This window comes from Meleagris gallopavo, chromosome 2 (genome assembly GCF_000146605.3).
Source record: "Meleagris gallopavo isolate NT-WF06-2002-E0010 breed Aviagen turkey brand Nicholas breeding stock chromosome 2, Turkey_5.1, whole genome shotgun sequence".
NCBI lineage: Eukaryota > Metazoa > Chordata > Aves > Galliformes > Phasianidae > Meleagris > Meleagris gallopavo.
In genome coordinates this window covers 27,559,526-27,581,023 of record NC_015012.2, presented here as the reverse complement: position 1 = coordinate 27,581,023, position 21,498 = coordinate 27,559,526, and the positions used below count along the sequence as shown (strand labels likewise).

The window sequence follows — 21,498 nt, the reverse complement described above, 5'->3', positions numbered from 1 at the left end:
TAAACAATACCTGTTGGAAGGGTTTACACTTTTACAGACCTGTATAAGTTAAAGCACTGAGTCACAAGATGGATAAACAGAGTCCCAGACTTCTGTAGTATTTGTGCGCAAATATGGTATTTAAATGTTACTGAGAACAGGTTGTTTGTGTTTCTACAAGATCCAAACTTACATTAAAAATAGCTAACGAACAATAAGAAAATCACATAAGAGATATAAGTCAAGAGTTAATTCAAAGAAGTACAGCTCAACCCCTAAAATCTGGGTAATAGTGAATTTATTCAAGTTGAGTGTTCTTTACTGTACGAGCAAACTGGGGGTGACCTGTTTCACTGTAGCATTGACAAGAAAAGTTTTAAAATCTTTGTGCATGAAGAGTCTTTCCTCCTAAGCTCATGGTTTTCCAGACTATTACAATAAAGAAAAAAATAGTACTGAGATACGAGACAATATAAGCCCCCGAAGGCATTAAATGACCACCTTTCTGTAGAAAGTTTCAGTGGTGTGCACTAAAGCTTGTTCAGTAACGAAAAGCAAAATGCTGAATAGGTGTTGATTTGGTATGGATAACACAGCTGGAAGAACTAGAAATGTTGGGAAAAACCAAATATGTCAGTAAACATTATTGCAGTACCTATGCACAAAGTAGGGTGATGTTACATAGGCATCTTTTCTAGCATTTCTGCAGTTTGGCAGCTTTGTTTAGTTTAACATACTGACACTGTATTAGAAGAATTCTGCGTAAATAATGCCTTATTTGTTTTTCTTACAGAATTAGCTTTCTAAATTTGTACAGTCTCATCTGTGCCCCTACCATAGCCCAGCCCAGTAGCTCTTCCCAGTTCCATTTTTTTTGTTCCTTGTCAGTCCCAGTGTTTTCTCCTCCTTGGTCGCTCACTTCAGTGACCAGCACTGGGCCCTGTGGCTCAGCCAGCACTCTTTACATAGTTTCATATATTCTTTGCCATGGTACTCAGCTCTTCAAATTGTTAAGTTTTCTGGGTTGTTTTTTTTTTCACTGCTTTCAACCCTCCATAAACACTGCTATCACTCAAGGTTAAAGGTTAATTCTCTATCATCTTGTTTTTATGCAACTCGAACATAACTGGCAGGCAGAGTTTCTACTAAGCTAGAAAAAAATCCCTTCCATTTGACATCAAAATACAGTCTCAACCTAAGATCCCATCACTGAAAATGGAAAACTGTCATTCAAGCCACTGTGCTGAAAACAAGCCTGAACACGTGACTGAGGAGAGGTCACACAGTCGATGCACGGGGCACATTGCATTTGCATTGAACGTCGGTACAAAGCCATGCCATGCTCTCATCAAACGACAAGAAGGGACATCAAAATGGACTAGCTGTACTCTGCTAGTGTACAACTGAATTGGCAGCCTCTGTCAGTTCACTGGTCTTTAATTCTCACCTCTAGAAGGTATATTTGATAGATCTCAGTCCGCGGCTCTCACAGATTAGAAGTGTCAGAGAAGTTACAACTTCATGTGCTATTTTTGCCTTTATTTCCTAATGCTAAAGGCTGCCACAGTAAGGCAGATAATTCCAGAGCTGATAATTTGGTTCAGCATTTCATTTCTGCTGACAGATATTGCTGCAGAAAGGCAGAGGAAGCTAGAAATGCCAATGAAGGGACTTTCTATCTCATGGCACAGTGTGAAAAAAGCTTTGTGAGGATGAGATATCCACGTATATTCAAAGTAGAAAACAAGAAATCCCTGGTGTCCTTGGCACATTAGAAAACAGCACCAACAAAAACAATCCTTGTTTTTCAGCTATCTGCTCATTGGTATGGAATTCTTCAAAAATAAATGCACTTTTTCAAACAATACAAATCAAATTTGTTTAAACCACAGGCCACTGTGTGGTGACGTTCCCGTGGAACCCAACACAGCACTGAGTGGAAGTTTGGGCTTTATTACCTCCACTGCTGCTTTCACTAACAAACCAAACACAGCAACACATCACTGCCTATCAGGGCAAGCCAGAAGGCAGAAAAGAATCAGTTAAAAATTTCCTGCTATAATCTCTATCAGCATAATTAATATCATTTGGCATAATCACAGCCTAATTTATCATTATCAGATGACTCTTCAGTTTACAATTTCATAACTCCCTCAAAGCAAGCACAAGTGTCTCTTCAGGGGAAGAGCAAACGAGAAACTGCAAGAAACCATTTCTCCAGAATCAAGCTTGATTTATTTCTTTACTGTAGAATTCACATTAATTAGATTTCCTAACTTGGTTCCATTTCTCTTTTCAAACGCAGTTTTTGTTCATTCTATTAAAGAAAAAGGCCGATTAGGAAGGAAAGAAGCACGTGCTGCTGCCCATCATTTCACTGCTGACAAGATGCATCACATTCAGTACCTGTGTCACTCCTATGAAATCAAACAACTCACTACCTTACTGGAACTGCAGCAAAATTAAAAGGTGATCTGAAGGATCCTGCTAGCTTCTGGAAGGCCCTGGAATCTCCTTAACCACACACATGCGCATACATGCCTCTGCTTCTTTCTGACGCATCAGAGCCTGTATCGCCCTCCGTCAGCCCTTATCTTGCATCCTCCTCACGCAGCTGGAAATCACAGCGTGAGCTCTGAGCATTTGTTCTCACCCTTAGTAATGCTGCAAGGGGCAGCCTGCCTACATCTTCTGCTGCACAGCGCATGGAGGAGAGCACAAAGGACTGACCTCAGAATAAAGGCGCTATTTGTGTATAAACCTTTTCTATCAGAGCACAGTTTCTTTGGGGCTTTCAGATTCATGAGCTACAGGGAAATGCAGCAACACATAGCTGACTAATTGGATGCATTATTTATAACACTACTGACACACACAGTGGGTTTTCATTTTACAAACTGAATATAGATCAGTGGCAGGCATGCTGTGGACAGAAACTGGGACAGTGACATTGCATATGAATTACTGCTGGAACTGTTCAGCCTTCCCATGCTACCTGATCACAGGCAGTGAGGGCCAAAGGCTTTTTTTTTTTTCTTTTTTTAATCTTGATCAAATGAAATGTGTAGGGTCTTAAGGTAAGCTAGAGGTCCAACCAGGTTAGATAAGTAAAGTGATCTAGTTAAATATCACATATGCGTTACATAGGCAGCCCCAGGATAATAGCTAGCCTATACAGAAATGTATTTTAGAAATCCATACTTGCTTTTTGTTCCTGTTCTTCTGAGTAGTAGGTTTCTGGCTTCTTTGACATGGAAGCTGTCACTTCTGTAAAGATGTGGCCCTACTGTATTCTCCAGTGAAAAAAACTTGGCATTAAACTTAACATTTGATGCCATTTCCAACTGCAGTACCGAACAGTAATCACTAACTTTATAGGAAAAGGAAAGAAACGCCTGAAAATACACTTGAAAATATGGTATTCAAATATTGCATTAGCAATCTCTTTAAATCTGAAAATAGATAATATTTTTCTCCTATAATTTCTTTTTAAACTGAGTTCTTTGTTATGACACATAGAGAGATGAAGGTATTAAAGTATCAGTCACAAAGATGATAAAAAGCATTTTCAGTACACTCTATGTTAAAAAGCAAAATGTACATCATGAAACTGTTATATATATACATGGTGCATATACCTAGTGCATATTTTCTGTACCCACATGGCAGAGCTACATACAAAATGATCTGCTACCCAATCATAGAAATCTACCATGCCATTAACTTCAAAGGAAATGCCTATTAGTCATTGTATTGATTACAGAACTTTGATTGCCTAACAGGAATTCTCCTGAAATTTTCTCGAGATATATCTCACATTTCTGTTGGCACATGCCTCCCCATGTATCTTCATCAAGTGATTAAGTTTGCCACTGAACACTTCCATGCAAACACTGATGATCTCACTGCTTTGGAGACTGCTGTTTACTTGGCAAAGTTAATAAAGGTGAATGCAAGATGACTTCCAAACCAGGCTTTAATGCTTGTGAAGACAGTGTCAAAATCTGAAAAGGTTTAGAGGTGCTATTAATTCTGCACATTCATATGGAAGGAATGCTTTGTCAGAATCTGTTTTGTTCTGCTCAATGACTTGTGTATATAGAAAGATTAGATTTTATACCGAACTGTAGACTCATTATTCCTTTCAGAGAATGACTGAAATGATTGTCCTTCTTTGCCATACTCATGGAGATTTATAGCCTTGTCTTTCAGCCTGATGCATCATGTATCTTTTTCACAGAACAATATTAAATCCAGTTTTCCTTTAAAGGCCTCCATTGTAAAAGTGAGAGATTACTGGGTTGCTGCACCAGGGAACTTTTAGGAGCTGAGGCAATTCTGAATGAAGATATTTATCTAGAAGAGAACTATCTGTGCAATATCAAGGTATGTATGCATGGATGGAACCACTGACATACTGGGAATTTACTGTCATGATTATTTTAATGCTGTTATTTTAATTGTTTAGTTGAACAAGACTGATCTGATGGGGTATGCTAATAGCTAAATTCCTCCGAGAGGAATCTGCCTCCATTCATTAACATTACTGACCAAGATTAGTTGCCAGCATGTTCTTGTGGGAGATGACAGAACAGGCTGTGGTGCAGTACCTCCTCCTCAGAGATTTAGTTGTATTTTAATGATCAAGTTCTCTTTCAGCTCAACATATATAGAATTTACAGCCTTTCTTCTGTCCGCCTAAGTTTACTTATTTAAGACTCTACCACCAGGCCAGTGCAGAAATCACACAGCCTTCTAGTGCAATACCTGCAGTAATGCACATTACCAGCTCAGCATGTCTTGCTATTTCAGGGTTTCTTAATTAACATGAGACAAATGAAACCATAGGACTCACACTTGTAAACGTATTTGGTTGGAGGATCTATAAACTCAAAGCAAACCCAGTTTTGGACATTCTCTTCTACTGTTCACTGCATACAGCTCTTATACAGGCTTGCTTGGACACCCTTCTCACCATCCTCACCAGTGACTTTTATTTTCTATAATTCTTCTATATTTTAAAATGTAGTGTTTACATGGCAAGTATTAAAAAGCAAGCAAACAACTATGAGAAAGAATCGTTCTAATTTTCTTTTGATTTTTCTTTGGACTGGTGATTCTCTTACAAGAATATCCTGTGCTACCTTGGACAGAAACGACTGTTCTAACAGGATGTTACATTATTTTGTTCTGTAGACCTATTATTTATTGACTCAACCAATTTATTATTGGTTACTCCAATGGTAGGTGAACCTCTTCTATGGAACTTTCACAGTAAATGAAAAGAAAAGATGAAAATAGATACCTAATTTGAAAGGTCTGAGAGAATGATGAGCACATTCTTTGAGTCAACAGAAATCAAATAAAACTATGCAGCAAGATAGAGTTTGCCCTGTTTTACCCTGAGTGCATCATGTGATACATGTGATAGATGTGATACATGTGAGAATGGACATGGCATTAGGAGAAATATACTATCAGAGAATGCCTTCCTAACATGTTGCAGTTTCAGATTGGCTCTGCATCTCGAGAAACAAGCAAAGCTGATGTGTCACGGGAAGCCTTCTTTGCTTTAAGTGCAAGGGAAACACACAGCCCTAGGCTATTTTCACTCACTTGATTGCAAAAACAGAAATCCACAGAACTAAGGAGGAATCAAAAACAGTGCCAGGCAGCAACAAAAGGCACAAAACCCAAGTATAGTAGACACATTATCTATATTTCCATCCAGCTTTAATCAGTCTTCTGTTTGTTTGCAGTGTACAGCAATGCTAGAGAGAGGCACAACAGCCCATTTGCTTCACTGAGATTTGTTTGTAAATACTGAATGGCACGATAAGAAATCTCAAGCCAAGTAAGTGTAACAGGGAATGCTGACTTTCCTCATCTACTGAATGTAACAGAAAAAAGTGGCCTGTCTCAGTTAAAGAACAAAATAAAATGCCAGACTTCCAAACATACAAACTCTGCACCATGACAGAGGCACATTGTGTGTTCTGTGCATTTCCAAGAACAACATATCTCCTGCCACCCACTCTCCAAAGAAAAAGAAAGGAAGAAAGGAGTAAAGAAAAGCTGATATTTTGGAGAAACAGCACTCATTAAACTGCTACAGATTTGGTTAAAGAAAAGGACCCTGGCCAAAAGATCTGAGTAAAAATAATAAATATACTTCCAGGCATCCTCTGAGCTGTAACAACATCACAGCAGAGTTTTCACAATCCAGTTTGCTTTCTATGCTATGAGAACTAAAAGCACAAAAAAGGTATTTAATTGTCAGTACAGCTGTGTAACACCTACTCGCATATGTTTTCTTCACATCTTGACTCATCAACGTATGCTTTAAGATCTAGGTTACATTTTAATCTTTATAATATGGGCTAGTTTTGGAAATAATCCCATTGAAGTCAATCAGACTAGCAGCATGAGTATTTTCAGGATTGGATCACGGAGTTAATAATATATACAAACTTAGTAGAAACAGATACTCTCTGCCAAATGTGAGGGATAACATGAAATGTGAATTTAGTAGATGGAGTATACAGGTAGTCTGCTACATGTACTTTCAGTATAACACTTACCTGTCTGAGCCAGCTTGAACTTTGCTGGATAATGAAGTTGCAGAAGCTGTTTTAAGTTGCTCAGCACTTGAGACTATGCCCAATTTACTAACAGCAATAAGATACCTCTGGGACAGTAAGAAAATTAAGCAAATTATTAGAAGACGACAGTAGGGATAGGCTATAGTCTAAAATGCATGTTAGGGACATAACTGTAGTTAATACAAGAAACAGCATTCTATCAGTGGAAACACAATGTAATGTTTGCTAGAGTGAAAAGATGCAATTCCACTAAGTGTCAGACAAAGCATCTTATCTCAGAAGGACCAGATGCACTGTTACATAACTTCAAGAGACTAATTTAGATAAAAGTTAAAAAAAAAAATGACTGACCGATGATAGCATGCTTCTTGCTCTGTGCAGTTCTGTAAAGATAAGATGCAGCTGTCATTACTAGAAATTGCAAATGTACAGATCCCGCCTCAGTGATCAGTTTGGAGAGGTGGCTGTGCTATAGTAACATTTTTGGAAAGCAGTAATAAATGAGATCACCATGATGTCCTTGTGTAGAGAAGTTAAATACTTACATATATTGTTCTTATGGAAGGATAACATAGATGGTACAAGTAAATAGAAACTACAGCTTTTAAGGATGCAGTTTGAGAAAATAATTATTCCTCTTATCTGAGAGAAAAAGAAAAGCCCTATAGACTGTATTTGCTCCTAGGAGTATTCAGGAGCATCCTGAGTTTCAAGAAACTCTTGTTTTAGACCTGTGTCAAAAGATCAGACCCAGCCAGCATGGGTTCATGAAACACTGATCCACTCTGACCAACCTCATCTCCTTCTATGACAGGTGATTTGCTTGGTGGATATGGGAAAGGCTTTTGACATAGTCTGCCTAGACTTTAGCGAAGCCTTTGATGCTGTCTCCCACATTATTGTCCCAGAGAAGCCGGCAGCCCATGGCTTGGACAGATACATTCTTTGCTGTGCAAAGAACTGGCTGGATGGCCAGGGCCAGAGAGTGGTGGCAAATGGAGCTGACGACTTGTCATGAGTGGTGTTCCCGTCAGTACTGGGGTCTGGCCCATTGAATGTCCTTCTTGATGATTTGGATGAAGGCACTGAATGCACTCTCATTAAGATTGCAGGTGACAACAATCTGGGGGAAGTGTGGATCTGCCTAGAGGGAGGAAGACCTTACAGAGGGAACTGAACAAGTTGGATTGATGGGCTGAAGCCAATGGGATGAAGTTCAACAAGATTAAGCTGTGACAGAAATAGTCCTCCACATATAATTGGGATGAGACTTTGAGTAAAGAACTGGATGGATTGCATCTCATTGATTTTACTCCTCAAGCAATTAGAGCATTGCTCCCACAATCCCAAATTGTCCCCAAACTGCAGTTAGATGCAGTTCTTGATACATGAGACACCATATTTTTCTTCCAATTTTTGTCATCTCAAAGAAAGAAGAAAGAAAAAGAGGTTATGTTTTATCAGAGGCCAACTGTCTTGGGAAACAAGAGAAGGAGAAAAAGGTAGAGAAGCATTCTAGCTACTGCTTTTGTCTCCTTTTTTCTATGTTGTAAGGGAGAAGGCCTGAGAAATAAACAAGTGCTCCTGCACTCATCCTGTTGTAAGCCTTTGTACAGCTGAATTAAAATTCTAGATCATACTAAGGCAAAACACTACCCAGTAATTTTTGCTTAAAATTGACACAAAAAATGTACATTTTGTCTTCCCAATAAATATAGCGTTCTTAATTTCAGAAAAAATAAGAATCCAGCATAATTGCACTGGAAGTATGCACTAGATTATTCACGTTTTTTTGTAAAAAGCACAACCTTGCTTATCTACTTCAGCTACAGATGCTTAATAAACTTTTTCAGAATAATTATGTCAGTTCTGTCATTTCACACAGCTAATCTGACTGTTGTTTTGAATGAATTATTAATGGAATAAATGAATTAAGCAACTTATTTGTAATTATTTAAATGTAACTGATAATTCATAATTGCTAGAGCTCTTTCGTACTTTAGAAATTAATATTACCATATTTTTGCCCTCTTGCACAATTTATTTAATATCTCAAAGCACTGAATAAAAACCAAGCCCCTTAGATAGAATAAGTCACTGCTTGTGTCCTAGCAGTGCTGGGACAGTTTATCTGTTTTCCTGACAAGCTTCGATTACGCAGATATAATCAGCAATTTCTAACTTACAGCTCCAAAGGAGAAGAGTATTGAGAGAGTAAAAGACCACCGACAGAGAATATTGGGGTTTGTCTAAGAAAGATAGGAGGCAACTTTCCTAGCTGCTCAATTTTTGCAAGCACACTTCCTTGCTGTCCACCTTGGACCGCCTCCCATCCCTTCAGGGAGGTGGCTGCTGGCCTGGGATGCTGGAACAGAAAGTTGGGGCCATCCCTACTTTGTGGCTGCTCACATTCACACCTCCCTGTTGTTGCCAGCCAAATTCCGTGGGATATCATCAGCCTCCATCTCCTCACGGATCCCTGATTTCCAGGATCTTCTACTTCTAGGATCCTTTCTCCAGCCAAGAACTTAACCTTATTTTCAGGCTTACTTCTTTTTTTTTCCCCAAGAATGTTTCTTCCCAGCACCCCTACCTTTTCTGGCATGCCAAGACACTTTTTTCCTCAGTCTAAACAGTTTGTGTGTTGAAGTGCAACACAGGAGCAACGTCCCAGCTGATGGTCCTGACCTCAGTCTTGTCAGTAACTGGAGGACTCTGGATATGTCACACTTGTTTAGTGGTCCAGGTGTTCACAACCAGTCTACCAGTTACAGGGAAGGAACAGGCAGCAGCCCTGTTGAGAGCTCAGAAGTTCAGATGTGGACATTAACTGCACACAGACGCTTGGATTACCTGCCACTTGTTAGAAGTCACAACTTCAGCCTACAGCATGAGTAGTTAATATTAACCTGATTCCACTTCCAGGAAGACAACCGGATTAATTTTTACTCATTTCAATAATTTTTCATAATACATTTTCCAAGGACTGATTATCACATACAAACATGTTTTTCTGAAATGGTTCAGCTAACCCATTACAGTTGTTTGGCCACTGGATTCAGCTACTCATGTGTGAATAATAAAACTTTTCCAAAAATGCTGTTAGCATGAAGAGCTTCCAAAGTGTATGTTGAGCTGATTAACAGTTCTGTTTGTATTACAAACATGGTCCTTTTGAGAATTAAGGAGCAAAAAGCATTTTCAGGTTTCACTAAAATTATTTGAGGAAGCCATGGAAAAAATGAAACATGGCATTTTTTGTTAGCTCTTGTTCTGCACTGCTATTATGGATGATAATTTATTAATTAATTACATTAATAAGCTACCTGGTTGAGTAACCATAAAGTAGAATATGGCATCATTTTTATTGTTACTAGTGCAAATCACAGGCAGCAGCTGATGGAGTAAATCTGTGCAATTTTAACTCTTCTTAACCAGACATTTTAGCAGAGATGTACACATTTTGCTGACTAACAGTAGACTTCTGTGTGTCACTGCCTTAAGTACATCTTAAATAAGAGCCTGGCAACACTGGGAAGATGCTTCACCAATTGCAGCAATTAACAAATATGTCAGTGAAGCAGAAGATGGAAGTTGTACAGATGACTACATAGATCTCTCATGAGATACAAAGTTCAAAATGTAATTTAAGATTTTTTCTTTTCAATCTACCTATTCTAGTGTCCCTACTAAATCACATTTTAAAGGGCAAATGACACCAGAAAGAATGAGTGACTGCCTTTATATAATTTCTTCCATGTATACCAGCTTGATGAAAGAGTAGTTTGTAATCTTTGCACCATTTTATCAGTTTAAAAAATGTACAAGGAAGAATCTAGATCAGTGAAAAGACTATTTTACTGCTACAGTTCCAAAAGGAGATTGGAAAACTTTCAAAGAAGCCATCATTAGTAGCGTAACAGTTTATATCCCTGTTCAGAAAGAATGGTTCAGTAGAGCAAAATTTAAAAGAAAACAACAAAAAATGCAGAAAAAGCTACTGGACAAAATCACAAACTCAGTGTTTGAAAAGCATTTTCACCAGCTCAAAGGACTGTGGAAGGTATATTTTCCAGTCAAACAGAACACTACAATTAAGAAAACAGTAACAGGAGCTTACTTAAGACACTAATTTTACATCGCTTTTAATGTTTTAGTTAAGCACGTAAATGATGGTACAAACCAGAGCCTGAACAAGAAGAAGAGGCAGAGACTTTCTCAGCCCCTGGCTCCCAGTCCTCACCCACCAGTTCCCATTGCAGACCTCCACACTGCACCCGCAGACTTTGTCTTTTGACTGAAACTCATTTCTCAGTCTCAGCTCCCAGCCTCTTGTCCCTGTTCTGCTCAACAGCCCTCACTTGTATTTTCCTAGCACATCACCATACAATTTCTCACCTCCTAACTGATTTTGCAATTCTCTCAATACCTGTACTCTCCCATCTTTTCAGCAAACCTGTCCTGCAGTTTAATCTGCCTGGCTTCCTCACATAGCTAATTTCAGTTTTCCCTGGGATCATTGTTATTCAGCATCTTCCTTCCTTCCTTCCTACACCTCCCCAGTCTCATTATCTTGCGGTGACAGTCTCCTGCAGGTTCCTCAGCCCCCTCCATAGTCAGCTTTCTGTCTTGCTGGTGGTTTTTCAGAGCATCCAGACCAAACCCATGTCCCTTTGGGGACCCTTTAGGTTACTTGACCAGAGCATCCAGACCAGTCCAGCCAGCCACTTACCTTCTCCTTTCTGGTCTAATCTCCTCCCATTACACCTCTGCATCTCAGTGGTACTCCAGAACTCTTTCGGTCTATCGGTGTCCCCAAGCTGAGGTATGTAACCACACAGAAGCTCAGGGAATGAAGTGAGACAGACAGGAAAGGACTTCCTGAAGAATTACTGTTAGGCATCGACAAATGGCAAACTTGCAGTAGATTATGTGATTGAGGAGTGCTTGGCATATATTGTTAACAGCAGTAAAAGATATATCCCTGACAAAATCTAGACCTGAACAAAGAACAGATCAAAACATTCCATTTTGAATAAGAAAATGTTCATTTTTGTAAATTCCTTTTTTCAGAAAGGCTAAACACTGTTTTTCACTTGCCTGCAGGGTTTTGACTTCAGACAAAAGCAGAAGCTGGCATAGATGATTTCAGCCAAAATGATTACAGTTTTGGGAAACTTGCAATCCACTTGAAACACAATTTTACACAGAAATATATAGTATAGTCTGTGCTGTCAGTTTTGTTGGCAGTGTTAAAGCTCAGATTCAGGTAAGCTTAAAATGGCAAAAGCACAAGGATATATGCAACTATAAATGTTATTCCATAAGTGATGTATACATAGTATATGAAAGTCTCTCTTCCTGAAGCAGAAACACTGCTTTTAAAGGAAATACTAGCACTGCTTCTTGTCAGAAACAGAAAGTCAGGAAAATAGCAACAAAACTTAGCCAGCCTCATATGAGATTGATTTCTAGCATCAAGCTTATAAATGCAGAGAAGAATTCTCCACAACTGTTGTAAAAGGAAATCTGACACCTTTGTACATGTAAATCCTGCTGCTGGTTTCAGAGAGGTTGGAAGTTAAATAATTGTTTCAGCTTTAGATTCAGATTCACAAGAAAAGTATAATGCTGTAACAGATAGGGACAGAACTACAATACAATCAAGTTATATCTACCACAGCAACCTTGCATAAATATTCTGTTGTGCTGAGATGTGTGACATACAGTACAGAGCATTTAACGAGTGTTTCTTCACTTCCAGCACCCTAGCAAGCAAGAGGTAAGAAGGGTAAAGATTCTGGGACTGCAGCCCAATATACTTGCCAGTGTACAAAACTTGCTCAAGCTCAGAAGGATGTGAAGCTGTCAGGCTCCATTCTGAGTTCTGCTGCAGATTACCTTTGCAACCCCTAGCTTGTAAACTCGATCTGAATACAAATACAATCACACAAGCTGCCTGAGCACATGGTGCTTCCAGGGAAAAACATTTGCCGAAGGAAGGAGATGCGGAGATATTATGGATTACAATCCTGATGGCACAAAAATATTAACCCACAGCTCCTGTTTGAGTTACTCAGATCTTCAAATAGTTACTCTCCTCTATGACAAAAATAAATAAATAAACAAAATTCAAGCTAGACCAGTTTCTTTGCTGCAGTTTCACATATGTAATTCTGCAATAAACACCACCTCCTTCCATACTGAAGACAAGACTATTGGTGTTTGAAATGAGCAGGATGCAGCAGTGAGAAAATCTGTAAATAACTACCAAGGTAAAGACAGAAATACTTGGAAAAAAATTTTGATTTCTTGGAGAAAGAAGTATGTCATATGCAGATTGTAAATGTCATGTTAAAAGGGCTAGCTCACCACATTGTTAGTATCCTACAGAGTTCTGAGAATATGCTCCTTTGTGTAAAGTCTGTACATATGGAAATCTGTATTCTTCTCTTGATTTTTACTTGAACTTGACTTGTACACCTGGAAAAACAAATCTAAATGTACAGTCTGAATAAACTCAATGAGCAGCCTACCTTGCAGTTTCATGGTTGCATTGTGTTTCTGTTATTTTTTCCACTACGGCTTTCCCTTAGAACTGGCCTGTCCCTAATTCAGACTCAGTCACTGAAGTTATATTCTGCTGCTATTCACTTACCAACACATACCCTGTAACTAATTACCAATGACACCTTTTAAACTCCAAACCAAATGCAGAGGCTTGCATCTTTTTTTTGTTAATTACAGCAAGATGAACTCAAAAACTTCACTTGGTTGTTGAGCATTGCACCAGCCTCATGCCTAATAGAAAATGCATTTGCACAAGTCAGGTGAGCAAAGCTAACAGCCACCTACTTGTATTTGGTACAATATGAAAAGTGAGCATCTTCAGCACTACCACTGCAGCAGTGGAGCAGGTGCTACTAAATGAATTGTGCAGTGCAGTGGCCTGAATGTATGCAAAGTCTGAGTAGGGAGAAAGCAGTAAATTATGCATATAGAAAATACAAGGGGAGGCATTCAAAAAAGATCTGACAACTGTGCACTACTAAAATCTTAAGCTTTTCATTGCATTTTAGATATTACAAGATGTGAGTCTGAATGCACTCAAATAATTTCAACTTAAACTGTGCCGCTGAACAGAGCTGCTGCTAGTGACACTGGGACTGACTCACATGGAATGTTTTGTTTGAGAAGACGACTGCTGTGCTTGACTGGCCGAAGTACCATATGCTTCTAGAATAGCACAGACCTACTTTATCCTGCGATTTGCTGTCAGGGTCTAGGGAAACTCACCCAGGTGGTTTGCTGATTCAATATCCACAGTTGTGTTGCTCTGTAAGTCGGATGAGTTTTTAAAGAGACCATATGTGAGTAATCAACAGCCCAGTCTGCCTTTTCACAGCCCCTTCCTTGTAGGTAAAGCCAGGATGGAACAGTAAATATGTAGTGACATCTTCAGAGAGTTCCCTGCTTTCACTGCAGAAATGCAGGAGTTCTACCCTGCTGCCAACAGCATGAGTACGTGATACTCCCTGAGACTCTATTTCCCAGTTATACCTGGTGTGTACTCTTTGAGGCTGCTTGAAGAAAAGGAAAGTGGGGCCTGATCCCTGTGACATAGCTACATGAAGACTCTGATAATGAAAACCAGTGGAGCTGAGTCTCCCTAGTGATGACTTGGCTCATTGTCACACCGGGCCCTATGCACATGCCAGAACGTTCTCCTTGAGGAAAGCACTCATAATAAAATGGAAGAACTCTGTTCTTGTTTTGCCTCCTAAGTGGAAAGCTCAAGACAGATTATTATTTTATGACTGCATATCAGATCTTTTTGACAGTTATTCTGATGTATTAAACTATAACTCTGGGGTAAGGAAATTGGATATTCATACCTGATGTCAACAGAAGCCAAGCATCGTATGCCCTTAGGCTCTTCTGAAAAAAAACCTAGCATACATTTCTCAGCTAATTGAAAGCATATTTTCTTTAACAACATCTTGCAAGAAGTACTTATTTTTTCTCTGTGCAAATATTCCTCTGGGCTTTTGTCTTATCACCACATATAAAAATATACTGGTATATGACGGTAAGACCAACAAAATTTCCAAACATATGAAAAAAAGACAATAAAATTAACAATGAGGAATCATATTCAAAATACTAAAATAGCATCCAGTTTAAAGTAGGTATGTTATATGAGCAAAGATTTACTTCACTCTGAGAAGACTGATCCTGTAAGAAAATCTTAAAAGCTTCATACCGAACACACCTTCTTTACAAAATTCTTACAGTTATCAAAATCATGAGTGTTTTTTTTATGTTCCTGCTCACATTAAGAAAATACTTTTAAAATAGAAATTAATAACAATCAACCTAAAATGCTTCCTTTTCTCTCTGTTGTGCCACACAAAAGTACAGGTTCTACTCCGTAAATATAACCGATTACGATTTCACAGGGTCATTTATGCTCCATTACACTACTACAGTCTTTTACGTTCCTGAGAATTCCTGAGGGGGAAAAAAAAAGCTACAGATACCAACAAAAAGACAAATGACATTACTGATTAATTATTTCTTCATAGCAGCAGATTGTAGTACCTGGTGGTTGCTGAGGCTTATTCTTTATTTTTAATTGGTAAACCAGAAATTACAACCTTCAAACAACATCATCATCACAGAAATCAGTAAAAGGCAATCCCTTTAAAAAACGAACAAAGAAACAACAACAACCAATTTCAAAGCATAACTGTTGAGGATAGATGTTTTGATTCAGAGAATTACTGTTTATAGTAGTACATTTTTGTCAATGCAGAAGTCATCAAAACTGTAGCAGCCCTGTGCCAGCAAATCAGAAACAGAAAGCAATACATCTCCACTTGTTGGCCTCAACAATATTATATGCTCAAAGGCTGCAGGGTTACTTTTTCCATTGAATTACCTGTCCCAGTGATCTCCAGTCCAGGCTTGCACTTCCAATGTACACATGCTGTTTATCAACAATCCAGAAAGATGACTGAAGGCGTCCTTCATTATATGCTGACATGTTCATATATAGCACTTCAGCACCTAGAAATTTAGGGACACAACAGTAAATATTAAGTGCCAGCCACCTCCCAGTAAGCATTCCTGTGATCATCAGTACCATGCATTTCCATAATGTCCAGAAAGAAATTACAACTTTAAAAACTCCAGGATACTTAGGGTAAAAACGAATATATTTTTAACTTCTTATTTCTGACTAAGAAATATTTTCAATTTTAAGCTGTAATTACCAGTGCTAAATATTCCTTTTTATTTTGAAAATTGTAAATCTCACTTGAATGAATGATTCTAGAAGTTCAGGCACCAGGAAGAGAAAAAAAAATCAAATATGGCAAAGCACCAAATACACAACACAAGACTCTGAGCAAGAAAAAGAACATGCCTCGTGGTCTCTACACTTACATATACGTGGCTCTAGCTAACTATGCTTCCAGTTTTTTCTAGGTATCACCCATCCACATTCATCAATGCTAGGAAAACAAAGGAAAGGCTGGAAACAAAGCATTACCCCTTTGAACATTCCTGCTTACAATCCATGCGTTAATGAGTAGAATTATGCTAATTAATGAGATACCGTGTGTGAAAGGGGAAAGAAACAAGAAATCATTATAGGGGCATTAAATGGATTAGATAGTTTTCTGATGAATAAATAAAGGCAACTCCTCCTACTAGCTAAAGCAAACAATTCTGGAAAGCACTGAACTTCTAGCTGCATGTCTGAAAACTGCTTAAAAATCAACTTTGACATAACAGTTTGCTTCAATCATATTTTCTTACATCCTATTTGCAACATTAAACAAGTTTGAATTTAACACCCACAGCCCACCTACAGCAAATAGCTTATAAATGAACTGTTAGCATTTTTATATAGGAAAGATAACACTGTCAACAGAAACAACGGTCTTCCTTCTCATAACTGAGAGCCTAAAATAAAAATCTTTTTAAAATATTCAGTGCTGAACAAAAATGCTGATTGCCAATTCCATAGCAGTAAACTATTTTACCAACAACATGAACATTAAAAATAGTAGCTATAATCAGTAACCCAACACAAAATTCTGGCTATAAGACCTAAGTAGCAGTTCACATATTGGTATTATCACTAGGACAAGACTATCACCCTGAAATATAAACTAGGTTTCAATTACCAAACCAGTGAGTACAGCAGTGCAGAAGATACTGTTAGCACACATACAATTAAAAACAAAACCTGGAACCCAATTTATTTTCCTCCAGGAAACAGCCCACTTACAAGGTTGAGGAAACAGTATCTCCAAGTTGATTAAAAAAAAAGTCATGTGTTGCAGTAGCAGCTGCTGTATAGCCTATTAATGAGCCCTTAACTCTTGATGAAAGGAAACATGCATCAGTATTGATAATTGCCTCTGTTCTAGAAGCCCTTGAGATGTTTTGTTAAAATACACTTATCGGGCCTACAACACAATCCATCATCCCTAGCACAGCCCAGGTCCCACGAGGAAATTAAATTGGACTGATCAATATGTGAAGCCATAACAGAACTCTTTATCATACCGCAGCCTCAATTACACAAAGCTGGGTCTATTGAGTTCAACCAGAAGACACAATTTGTAGGTTTGATTGCTACCATAGATACCAGACTCTTAGAAAATAAATCCAACAATTTTGGTTCACATTAAAGTGCAATATGAGAGCTTAGAGAAAAACAGTGCTGTCACTCAGAACTCAAGTGGATTTCTCATGAAACTGTGCACTTTAAGGGCTGGTCCAGAGTGTCCCTTTCCTGCAGGAAGGAAGAACACTGTAGGTATCAAAGCATGCTTTAAGTGGCAGGCATTTCTCCGAATACTTTCTCTTCTAGGCCAAAATGTTCCACACTCCAGAACAGAGCAGTGACTGAATCAGATTGCGGTGCACAGAGAGGATCCTGCCCTTGAACATCTGGGCTTTCTGTGAGACAGGCTGCAGAAGGGCAGGGTGCACAGGGCTGCCCCTCAGCCTCGTTCATGCCACAGACTGGAAGGGGTGAACAGAGGCTTTAGATCCTACATCTGCATGCAGCCTGGAATAGCACCAGGCTGTCCTGGTACAAAGGCAGTGTCAATGAGCCAAATCAACACTCCAGTGGACACAGTAAATTGTTTTTATAAAATAACCAGAAAGAGCAACTGTTCAGACTGCTGTTATCTCAGCTGCCTTGAAAGCAAACATGCAAATTCTCAGCAGTGCTAGTAGCAGACTAGACTCACCCTGGAGCCAGCAAACATAATGCCCATGGAACAGAAGCTGTCTTGCTTGTACTGTGGCTAAAATTGGCCTTCCGTCTTCACAACTTTCTTACTCTCACTGTGATGTTTTTTAAAACCAAAGAAAAGAAGGGAAAAGAGAAGGATCTATGGATCAAGAGGAGAGCAGACCTGGGAAGCTACAGCGACAGTGAGGGGTGACTCACCACAGGCAGAGCGGTGATGAAGGCCCGAGAGCCCTCACCTCGTCTGCCCTGACAGAAGGAAACTGTGCAGCAATGAAAAAGATGGCAGGAAGAACAGAGATATGCAACCTGACAGCACATGTTGGGGCAGTGTGTGGTGCAGAGCCCCAGGACAACAGGGTGGAAGGCAGGCTGGGTACAACTGCTAGACAGAAGAGAGCTGTAAATGGGGACTTTTTAATGCCCCTTCTTCCCCATCTCAAGGGAACAGGGCCTGTCACACACGGGTATGCAGGTGGTGGGAACGGGCAGCTGCACCAGCTGTTGGTAGTCTGAGGATGTGGGGGAATTGGTGAGAGCTCCCAATAGGGAAGGGAGAGCAGGATACAAGGAAGCTCTAGTACACTACATGAGCCTGGCCAGGGAGAGCAATGCTGCTTATGGCTTTCTGGAATATTTGCGGTTTGAACCTGGCAAATGTTCCTGCCCCACATCCAATCTACAATGCATCCCCCAGCCACTGCTCCCCACGTCACCATGCTCGCCACAGCAGGACCAGCTGCTCTCCTTGGCTTACCCATCTTGCTGTTCCTTCACTCATCGCCATGTTGCATACCCTTTGCTCATGGCACTGTTTTCCTCTTCTAATTCTATGTATTTCCAAGCAAACATTTCAAGTAACATGACCTTTCAAAAGGAATCTAAGGGTTTGAGCTATGGCTAATTTGCTTTGCACTGCTGCTGACAGTCACTTGGCACACAAAGAGATTAATTTTGATCCATATATTTTGGACAGTGGCCTCAAGCTAGAGCCAAGAGCGGGCTTACCCAGTCCATACCAGGAAATCTAGAGCTCACAAGGCACACATACACTTGAGCACAGGGGTGCTTAAGCACTCACATGCAGATAGGAGGAATTACACACTACGCACTGTGCCACTGTTGTGCCAGGGAGCAGCTGCCCTCCTTCAGCTATTTTGACTTTTCAGAGCAGCTGCAATGCTGTTAATGTGCAACTCAGAGCTCAACAAAAGATCCTTTATTACCCCTGGACCTCAAACTTACTTACTTAAATACAACTTGCTCGTTAGGAAATACGAACGTGTGTATGCACATCTATGTAGATGTATATATTTTCAAAGTGAACACTGCCTTACATTATGCAACAGATGCTTCCATTTTACTTACTTGCTTTCAGCTACAAGACAAAGTACACCTATAAATAAAAATCAGTTTCATTCTACTGAGACAGAAATCCAGAATTTTCCATATCCTGCCAAGTGGCAGAATAGCTGCCCTGTAGTGTGCAGACACAAGAGACCCTGGCAGAAGATCAGCTCCCCAAGAACTTTTCTGCTTTCTTCTTAACTGATTGCAAAACCTCTGGAGTTGTTCCAGAAGCTCCATTAGTGTGACCTGCCAGTGCTCAGAGGAGGACAAGTACAAAAGCAGAGGAATGCACAACTTGACAACATAAAGTTGTTTTTGCCTCTGAATGATTAAAAGGCAAAATAGACTATCTACTATTTCTTGCTCTTTATGGAATATTGGATTTGAAATGTAATTTAAAAGTCTGCCTGGTTGCAGAAGGATTAATGATTCAGACTTATATTACAGAGAGAACACTCATGGACTTTTAGGGAAATCTCTGATGGTGATACCTTCAGTGCAAATCAGCTGTTTTGCTTACATACTCCCCTGTTTCTCTCACACATACCCCTCCTTACTGCAAACAACCAGGACTGATCCTGACATTCTGGAATTATGTGCTATGCACCAGTTCAAACCCATAGTAATTAAAACAATACAACATCAAACATACATTTTCTTTAGCAACTCCATATGCAACTGCCACATACATACAAAAATGAAATAATCGTTACACAAAGAAATTATGTTCTAGTACAAGGCCAATAAAACCAAGAGAGTCTACTTATTACAGCTAGTGTTCACAACACCTTGACCTTATATTGCCTGTCTTAAACTGTAGCAAACTGCCTTCCAGGCAAAAATGTCTTCTTTCTGAGTGAAATCCCCACTCTCTGCCGATGTACAGTCAAACTACATGCGCACACTGCTTCTCTAAACAATATCAGTGCAGTAAATGGGTCTGCTCCTGTTTGAGACCTTATAGTGGAAAATTACTGGATTGCTTGCTGCCTTACTTTACATCATATTGTAGTTCCTGATACAAGGGCAGCTTAGAGGAATTCAGCACATGGAAAAAGAATCACCAGCTGCATTCCACAGGCCCCTTCAATCCATCAATGGAGAGATGTGGCTGCCTGCAGTAGCCCCTGGAATTGAACTGTATGGGCTCACAGGCCCAGGGCTGCGGTGTGGTGGTTCAGAGAGAACACACAGAAAACACACAGCTCTGCTGGCACAATCCCCAGCCAGCTCGTGTGACCAAGCCTGGCTGTAGCTCGGAGGCTGCTAGGAGAGCTCTTCCCTGAACAGATGGGCTACAGTCAGGGATCTCCTTGCAGAGATATGGGCATGAGCAGAGAGGCTTTTGCCACTGACAGTAGCCTTCTGAGCCCCCTCTCCAGGCACCCAGCCAGTTCCTTGGCTGTTCCCTTGACAGACCATAACATGCTGCTAGGCTCAGGCCTGTGTGATCAGGGACAGCAAACATCCATGTTCACCAGTGGGTTTTGCTTTGTTTTGCACCTATTTAGTGCATTAAAATAATTTACATGAACCATGATTCTATGATTCTACAACCAATGCAGCCCCTGCTTGATCCTACTTTTTTAAATTAACAGTAATAGAACACATCTCATTTTCAGTGACTCCTTCCTTCCAACACCACCTCAGCTGTACCCGATTCACTTTCTGGGCATCCAAAGAATGCACTGGATCAGAAAACAGATTAAAAACAGATAAAAAAATAAGTATATAACAATTAAAAAAAATGAAGAACAATTCAAACAGGCCCAATTCACCATGTAGCTGTGAACAATTTATCTGACAAATGAAGGCACAGCACAAGGATGGGAATGAGTGGTTTGTGGTTGGCTGCAGCAAGATTCAGGAACTGCTTTCTACCAGAGCTGCCATTTAAACATATGTCTGTGTGAGCAAAGTCTCAGTTCCTCTCAAAACCAGATGCATTCCATTTCCCAGTACATGTTTGCCTTTCACCTCACATGACCACTTGCATCACACAAAGTAGAAATGAGGGCAATACTTGTATTGGATTGCGATGACATTTCCCGCATGCTTACACAATGGTTCAGATTGACATAGAAGATCCAGAGAAGACTCATCAGGGGATGCACGTGTCTGCAGTTTGCTCACAGTATGCGGAACTACAGATTCTTGAGAACAAAGGAAAGGTCAGAATTAATTTATTTCAATTGCTTGTTTAACTGCAGTGACATCTTGGGAGCTAGTTAGTTCCCAAGGCAACATTTATCCAAATACACCATAACAGTGGTTTCCAAGATTTCAAATGTC

The 21,498-nt window shown here is 39.7% G+C and overlaps 1 protein-coding gene and 1 long non-coding RNA gene across 2 annotated transcripts in view; one reads left to right on the top strand and one right to left on the bottom strand.

The window, feature by feature from the left end:
• The window catches only part of LOC100547975 (inactive phospholipase D5), a 57,600-nt gene that overhangs the window by 10,845 nt on the left and 25,257 nt on the right, over positions 1 to 21,498 (bottom strand). Inside the window, exon 4 of the mRNA XM_019612736.2 lies at positions 15,523 to 15,650. Coding sequence (XP_019468281.1) covers positions 15,523 to 15,650 — 128 coding nt within the window. The remainder of the gene's footprint in view (positions 1 to 15,522; positions 15,651 to 21,498) is intronic.
• LOC116216313 lies at positions 421 to 15,513 on the top strand. Its single transcript, XR_004158841.1, has 4 exons — positions 421 to 2,448; positions 4,250 to 4,365; positions 5,739 to 5,833; positions 7,687 to 15,513. It is a non-coding gene; the product is annotated as an uncharacterized LOC116216313 (long non-coding RNA).